The sequence below is a fragment of the Schistocerca gregaria genome, chromosome 7 (assembly GCF_023897955.1).
Source record: "Schistocerca gregaria isolate iqSchGreg1 chromosome 7, iqSchGreg1.2, whole genome shotgun sequence".
Taxonomy (NCBI): Eukaryota; Metazoa; Arthropoda; class Insecta; order Orthoptera; family Acrididae; genus Schistocerca; species Schistocerca gregaria.
The window spans coordinates 454,442,085-454,450,025 of NC_064926.1; the positions used below are offsets into that span (position 1 = coordinate 454,442,085).

Below are 7,941 nucleotides of genomic sequence, written 5' to 3' on the forward strand. Positions count from 1 at the left end.
AGATTAACCGCTAAGGGCTGCTGAAATTGAAACCCCTCGCCAAAGCAGGAAACACCCCGAATAGTTTTATGAAACTGAAGCACCACAGACCGCCGTAGAGATCTTATTATAGTACGTTGAAAAAACAGTATTTCCACTTTTAGTTGCTGTCCCTTACACTGTCGGCATCAATGAGGAATTTTAGTCATAACTCTGATTTATAAGTGGCTACTCCAAATTACAAGTTCTATAAATTGCTAGATCATGTCATGCGTAATAAATTTGAACAGTTTTGTTTGTATTCCGTCAAACATTTGTAACGAAAGTACTCTTATAATTTTTTTCAAGATGTAGGTAATAAACATTGTCTCTGTTACACCAGATTTTAAACATTATTAGATAAAAGATGTGAATTTTGCCAAACAATGGTGATGGATGATTTTCTAACTTGATTTGAATGTCTCACACATCTAAAAAATGTTTAATCACATAAGCACAGCAAGAGGGCATACTTAGAAGTGTTTCATGTTGGAACAGCTGGGATGAGAAAAGCCTAGCAGCTTTATTTACCTACAGATTTTTTTCCTATTCAAACAATGAAATGCAAATCCTATATTAATTATATTCAGAAAATTGGCATCACCACCAGGGTAATTTATTGTTACTAGTTTTATTTATCGTGTTTACTTGTGAAATTTAAGCTTTTTTTGATATTATACGTATTTAATGGCTGCATTCTGTTGTATGATCGTTTTGTTTAAAATTTAATGTGATATAGCTAATTAGTTGCCAATAGGGACAAAGTTTTTTCTTTTATAAACCCTCATTGTCTGGCTTGGAATAGCATTAAAATAATTTGAAAATATTATTTGTAAATTCGTTTTATTGTCAGTCATTTAGTCAACAATGATACAACAAATTTCTCCCCGTAAGGGAGAGCGATCAACAAACATTAACAACAGGAGGGAGAAAAACGAGATCAGTGAGTAAGAATCCACTTCCCTCAACAATGAGGTTGTGAACTCTTTTTTTCTAATGGATGTGTATGTATTCATCAGTGCCACGTCTGTTTCTGTTTCACCACCCGTGCCCATGTCCACCTCCTCCACCTCCATGGCCACCACCTCCGTGTCCCCAGCCACCATGGCCGCCGCCTCCATGTCCACCGCCTCCATGTCCCCATCCTCCGTGTCCGCCTCCGCCGCCTCCGTGTCCACCGCCGCCGCCTCCGTGTCCCCATCCTCCGTGTCCGCCACCGCCGCCTCCGTGTCCACCGTGGCCGCCGCCGCCGCCTCCGTGTCCACCGCCGCCGCCTCCGTGTCCCCATCCTCCGTGTCCTCCACCGCCGCCTCCGTGTCCGCCATGTCCGCCACCGCCGCCGCCCCCGTGTCCACCGTGTCCACCGCCGCCTCCTCCACCGTGTCCGCCGTGTCCGCCACCGCCGCCGCCTCCGTGTCCACCGTGTCCACCGCCACCTCCGCCTCCGTGTCCTCCGCCTCCGTGGCCGCCACCGCCGCCTCCGTGGCCACCTCCGCCGCCGCCACCACCGCCGCCTCCACTGCTGTGTCCCCACTCGTGGTGTTCGGAATGACCTCCCTTCTTCCCATAATCAGAGTGGTGTCCATGGTGCGAGTCATGACCCCCAGCGGACTTGTGACCCTTGTGGTCGTGGTGGTGTCCTCCCTTCTCGTGATGGCCTTTCTTGCCGTGATGGCCCTCGTGGTGGCCGCCGTGGTAGTGGCCTCCCTTCTTATGTCCACCACTCTTTCCTTCATGGTGCGAGCCGTGTTCTCCGTGTTTGCTGTGGTGCCCACCCTCGTGGTGTTCATCGTAAAACTCGTGCTTCTTTCCATACTCGTCCTTCTTGTGCACTGAGTGGCCGCCCTTGGTGCTGTGACCCTTGGAATGCTTGCCACCTTCCCCGTACTTGGCGCCCTTCTCGCCTTTCTCGGCGTAGTGATGTTCTCCATAGTGACCGCCCTCCTCATGATGGCTCTTCTTCTTGCCTCCGTGATCAGAGTAGTGTCCACTGTGCCCTTCCTTGTCGTGGTGGCCCTTTGAACCCTTCTCGTGCTCATGGTATCCCTGTTCGTAGAGAAAACATTAATTTTCTTTTCATTGATGCTTTCATCGAAAAGGAAGTAGTAATTTAAATTTATTTTAAAAACTCCTCTGAGTCGACAAATATCTTAAGTGTTCACATTTTTCATACGCTAAATTAGTCAACAGAAGGATTTACTTTAAATAAGAGGTCGAGCACACAAATGAAAACTAGCTTATTGTGGCTGAGGATTAGAGCTAACAGAGAAAAGTGAGGAACACAAAAATTAAAAAGTACCATCAAGAGACTACCGCAAGTAGGAGCTGCGATGTTTAAAAAGAATTGCTCGCACTAGAAAGGAATCTAAAGCTTCACAAAGGAAACATATGAAGACTTGATAGAAGGTGGACACACGTTCAGAAATGCGTGTACAGTTGTGTCAATAATGAATAATAATAAACGTAGCGTTTCTCACAATGTTTGCAAAACTTTAATGTGACAGTAGCTCAACAAAATCACTGCCACTTTATCCTAACATCTCTTTATTTGACCTCAAAAGGCTGAATCTTATCATGTAATACTTTCTCACTCCAGAAAAGTACTGAGACAATCAACTTGAACTGACCACAAGATGTAGGTGTTATCAGCAAGTGACTGTAACCATCAGCGTTCAGAGAAATTGTATGTAAAGCTTTGTAGAACAGCTTTAAACACGACTAACAGTTAGATTAAAAGAATGAACTGATAAGGTGAAAATCTGTATCTAGTAAGAGGCTCTAAATTTTTATGTTCAATAGTGCTGCACAAGACGATCAGGACTGAAGTTTCGCTGCAGTGTCGACAGCCCAGTTTCACTTTAGGAAAGAAATACAGTGTCGAAAATGTGTAGAGAAGAATCTGTTATATTTTCTGTGTTGGTAGTCACCAGTTTTGTTGTTCTGAGTCTACATTAAACTGTACTTTTCCCTATAAGTGGATGGGTAGGTAAGATAATAGGTCAGCTGATGGCAAAACCCCTACGACGAGAAAAGCACTGTCGTGTTCAAACGAGAGAAAGGGTTGATGAGAGCTTTCCCTTAAGAACACATTTGCCCGTGAATGATAGATCATTTTATGGGATCAGTTATTTGTTCTTCTTCTGTACTGGGAGATGAAGTAGCTTGCACAGGATAGAGTAGCATGGAGAGCCGCATCAAACCAGTCTCAGTGCTGAAGGCCACAACAGCAACAACTTTTAAACTGTGAGAAATTCGGTGTACAGGGTCGCCTGCTGGACTCGAATGGAATGGCCAGTAAGAAGGTGGAAAAAATTCGTATCTCCATCCACGTTCATCAGTCTCACCTTGTATCCTTTGTCACCCTTGTGGCCGTGGCCGCCGTGGTGGCCAGAGTGGTGTTCGTGGCCACCGCCTTTCTCGAAGTGATGTCCGCCGTGGCCGCCGCTGCCGCCACCGCCGCCCGCGTGGCCTCCGTGGCCACCACCACCGCCGCCCCCGTGGCCCCCGTGACCACCACCTCCTCCGCCTCCATGTCCCCAGTGGGAGGCGGCCGACTCTAGGTCAGCGGGGGCGGCTTCTTCCTCCTTGCCCACAGTCCGGGCGGCGGCCAACACGGCCACGCAGAGCGCCAGCCCCGCGTAGAGCCAGAGGCGCTCCATCCGCGCCATCACCGACAGTCCAAGGTCTAACAGGCAGCGGCGGTCAGTTCACCTGTAACCAGCAAGTTACGAGAGCTTCATTTACTTGTCTATATTAGCAATAACTGACATAACTGGGGGGACAAAATCCTTTCTAAGCCTACATATGAAAGATCTCTGAAGTACCTATAGCCACCTCCAGGACACTTCACGCTAATTGTTGATTTGATGGTGGTCTCAATTTGGCTAGGGACGAAGTCCACAAGTCTCTTCCGTATACTATGTCCCGCGGAAGCTATCATTAGTGACTACATCCTGTAGAGCTATGCAACTGCTGGGATGTCACCTGCTACTTCTGATTTTTTCTTTCTTCTTTTTCCTTTTCCCTTTTTTGTAAAGTGTCAGCATTGTTATAGATCGGATTTGAGCGTGCCAGTGGAATTTGGTCGCCAGATGCGCTATCTGACCCCACCAGTCGTCCCACGAAGGAATCGGCATAATAGCTCCTCAGCCCATTAGTGACTAAAATTCGGAAGTGTCAGACTTGCGGCTGGCATTCGGGTCACGTGAAGTCCCTTGCTCGCTACTTATGAGGCGCCCTACTAGGTTCACCGTATTTGCGTTAACTTGCGTGTTATGACAGTATGCCGTAAAAAGACAACGGCGCAAGGATGGTTTATGACAAACGCAGCACTCTAGTTAGAATTTGTGATAATTATTGTGTGTTTGACTGTAAAAGTCCTAAGGAGGTTTCAGCATAAGGAATAATAAAGCCAAAACAGGCAGCGGTCGGTGTGATCCTGTGAATAGAGACGTGCAGAAGCATGTTCTGTAATATTCGATGTTTCATGTCTGTTCCATTTCGTGACTACAGTCTGATTAAAAAACTAAAGAAAGATGAAACTGGTGCGAGTGAAATAACTGGCAAAAATATTTGACCATTTTTTTTCCCGAATGTATAGCGATTTCCGAGGGCGTGGTTAGCCAGATATTGAGGGGAAAAGCTAAAATTGCTGCGAATGAAACGAGCAGCAAGTCATATTTATAGTCTTGCTCATAACAGGTGTTTAGCTGCGATCGAATTCTAAAAAAGGCTTTCGCAAACTTGGTGGCCAAGAGAAAGATCACAGCATACACAGAGCGCGAGACGTCACGTGACCGGTTCCCGATTTCAGCCACATGCTCGGAAACTGGTTGAAATGAACCGGAATTCACTGGCCTGACTTAAATCCTGTTACCGTGTCTAAAACTCCTACAAGACTCCAAAGCAACTAGTGCCGTTTTTTAAGGAATTGACTAACATTTTGTCCGTTGAGATTAATATCCAAAGCAGTGGAGTAACACAGGATTCAGTAACTTAATCTTAGACACGCTAAGACTCTGGACTGTAATTCAGGAGTTTCACTGAATCAGATCCCTGTATGAATATTTAGATTCAAACGTCCGAGCTTTGGATAAGTCGCTTAAGGCAAAACCCGAGATGATTCCTTTCAGAAGAATACGGTCCATTTCCTTTCTAAAACATACCCAATCTGGGATCGTCCTTTATGTGTAATAAACTCGTCATCGACGGGATCTTACACTGCGATCTATCTTCCTACCTTCCTCGTCTAACACAAAGGCGAGATTCTGCGGCAGTTCTTGAGGCAACCGACTGACCGTACACGACTTTCTTGTCCAGACGAGTGGATCTAGAGGCGCCGATTTTTCTGTTCGACTGTGGTAAACTCGATGACGCTGCACGTATTGGCACGTTAGAGGATCCTGTTAGATACAGAACTTAAAAGAGAGAAGGAAAGATGCTGAGCAAAATACTCATTTTAACTATTCCTGGAACTATACTGTTTTGTTATTTTACTCTGTTATTTTCAGAATTAGAATAACATTTCACAATTTAACCAATTTCAGCCAGTCAGTGATAAAATTAAACTAAGTGCACACGCCGCGTTTAGTAGCATCAGGTGCTTATATTGTGAGGTCATTTAGTTTTATAAAGAGGCTGGTGTCTGAAAACTAACCACTGCCTGTTCGGAATCGGTTAAGTTGTTCTTTTGAATGTGTCGATAGATTTAAAGAATGTACTACGTCAGTTACCATTTCTGCTAACAGAATATAATTTTTTCGCTAAATGGTATTGTTCCCTACAGTGAGACACAAGGTACATAGAATTGGCTACAGATTCCTTTCTTAGCGCTAGAATCTGACCCTTTTCGGAATGTTCCCTGTGACTTTAAGTGGAAACAGTAATGTTACGTACTGGGGTTCTCGAATTCAATGTCAGTTTCAAATTGGACAAGTTACAAAATTTCGGTCCTTGAGCCAAGCAGAAAGAACGCAAAAAGGCTTTTTTGATCGGAATATCAACTATGGGAAACGTTCAAACACTTCATTTGAAATGGAGGTCTTAAATTTGTCGCTTTCTTGGGAATTGTATGCTTAGGTAGATACTAGTTATTAGACTCTCAGGTTCAATATAAACAATGTTTGATGATAAATAAGATCCCTGTTGTTAGTATAAAGTACCGAGCAAGTGTGACCAGGTCTGGAGCTCTGAGTGTTCCGTACAAGCTTCATTGTATATATAGACCATTTATCTATAAGTTTTGATGAATGAGTTTTTGAGTATCAAAGCATGTGACATAAATGGTCGTGTGTTTTGATTACATTTACTTAGAGGCTTAAACTTTCTACACCGACAAGAGACAGGAGACCTTAGTGTGTGATATAAATTTCAACTTGATACAGCAACCAGTTCCTGAGAAAAGCCTTGTTAACACACAGACAGACAGACAAATAGACGGACAACAAAGTGATAGTGTAAGATGAGGTTCCTGTTTCTACCGAAGGAGGTTCGGAACCCTAAAAGAGAACATTTTTATATTCTGCCTTAGTAGATGGTTCAAGTGGCTCTGAGCAATATGGGAGTTAACATGTGAGGTCATCAGTCCCCTAGAACTTAGAACTACTTAAACCTAACTAACCTAAGAACATGACACACATCTATGCCCGAGGCAGGATTCGAACCTGCGACCGTAGCGGTCTCGTGGTTCCAGACTGAAGGCCTTAGTAGACTAGTGTCACACAGGCGCTATCACTGCCGATTTATACCACTTAGACAAGCACCATCAGATGACTTGAATACGTTACATCGTAACTTTTCGAAAGGATGAGTGCAGCGGTCGGCAAAACTGTGCATCTACCGATGTTTTGCACTGATACTCAGGAAGATTTACTAAGAGACATATTGGTATCATCTGATTATGATTTTCTAAGTTGTGTAAATTGGTAATGATAGTATTTGTGCGAGCAGAGGCTGGAAAGATAAAATAGTATTTCTACTTAAAAAGACTTACAAAATTTTAAGAAAATGTTTAGAAATTTGAAAAAATAAGTGGTTCGAGTTCAGCTGCTGAAAGTCTTGGGTGTTAGCTTGAGTGAGGCGAGCTTAGCTGTGAGACAGAGAGCCAGCGAGCGGCGGACCCACCTGTGCGACTGTCGCTTGCTGGAGACGGCCGGGCTGTGATGGCTGGGAGTCTGCGGCGGCGCTATTTATCCGGCGGCGCGATCCGTTCCGCCAGGGCTCGCTCCGCCCTGCCCCGGCCTGCTGTTCCCTGCTCTCCTACGGCGGTCCCTTCCCTGCCGAGGCCCGCCGCCCGCGTTGGCCGCGCGTTTTCTTTCGTCCCATTCCCCGGGAGCCGAGGCGCCCGTCTCCGAGCACCGGGCACGCTGCACGCTTTCGCGATGATCCGCAGGGCCGCCGGTCTCGCCTGTCTCTGCAGCTCTTGTCGTCGAAAGGTGGATTCTTTCGTGTAGAGACACTGTCGCTCGGAATCGTCAGATATCGTGCTATTTTTTTTATTTTATTTATTGTTAGTAAACACAACGCTCGGTACGGATATGAATACCTCTATGTTATCGACTACAGGAACTCTGGTTCTTCCAAAGCTATATTTGTAAATGGAATTTTATCTCCAGCCTTTCTGGTCCTCGCCGTCCGGAGTGGCGAGCGGTTCTAGGCGCTACAGTCTGGAACCGCGCGACGCTACGGTCGCAGGTTCGAATCCTGCCTCGGGCATGAGTGTGTGTGATGTCCTTAGGTTAGTTAGGTTTAAGTAGTTGTATGTTCTCGGGGACTGATGACCTCCGAAGTTAAGTCCCATAGTGCTCAGAGCCATTTTTTTGTCTAACACTGGTCCCTCCGCTGGACTCCTGCTAACCAACACACGGCGATCATTGGACAGAACTAGCTTTTATTGCAAAACTCAACAGACCTCTACCCTGCCCT

At 45.6% G+C, this 7,941-nt stretch overlaps 1 protein-coding gene across 4 annotated transcripts; it reads right to left on the minus strand.

Moving 5' to 3' along the window:
- Window positions 1-844: 844 nt before the first annotated feature.
- LOC126281912 (uncharacterized) lies at window positions 845-7,247 on the minus strand. 4 transcript variants are annotated; one of them, XM_049981240.1, is made up of 4 exons: window positions 7,141-7,247; window positions 3,363-3,729; window positions 1,236-2,064; window positions 871-1,148 (listed from the first exon to the last, which is right to left on the minus strand). In XM_049981240.1, the coding sequence occupies exons 2-4, from the start codon at window positions 3,684-3,686 to the stop codon at window positions 1,057-1,059; spliced, it is 1,245 nt and encodes a 414-aa protein (XP_049837197.1). In that variant the 5' UTR covers window positions 3,687-3,729; window positions 7,141-7,247; the 3' UTR covers window positions 871-1,056. The 4 variants fall into 4 exon arrangements, with proteins under 4 accessions (XP_049837196.1, XP_049837194.1, XP_049837197.1 ...); XM_049981239.1 differs by lacking the exon at window positions 7,141-7,247 and having other exon boundaries at window positions 845-1,148; window positions 3,363-3,646; XM_049981238.1 differs by having other exon boundaries at window positions 871-2,064.
- Window positions 7,248-7,941: the final 694 nt, after the last annotated feature.

Bases quoted from the DNA above. Each gene is read 5' to 3' on its own strand.
- LOC126281912 (XM_049981237.1), bottom strand. From the start codon at position 3,550: ATGGAGGCGGAGGAGGTGGTGGTCACGGGGGCCACGGGGGCGGCGGTG. The intron at 2,065-3,362 runs GTGAGACTGATG...CTCTACGAACAG, and splicing joins AGGGTGACAAAGGATACAAG to GGATACCATGAGCACGAGAA.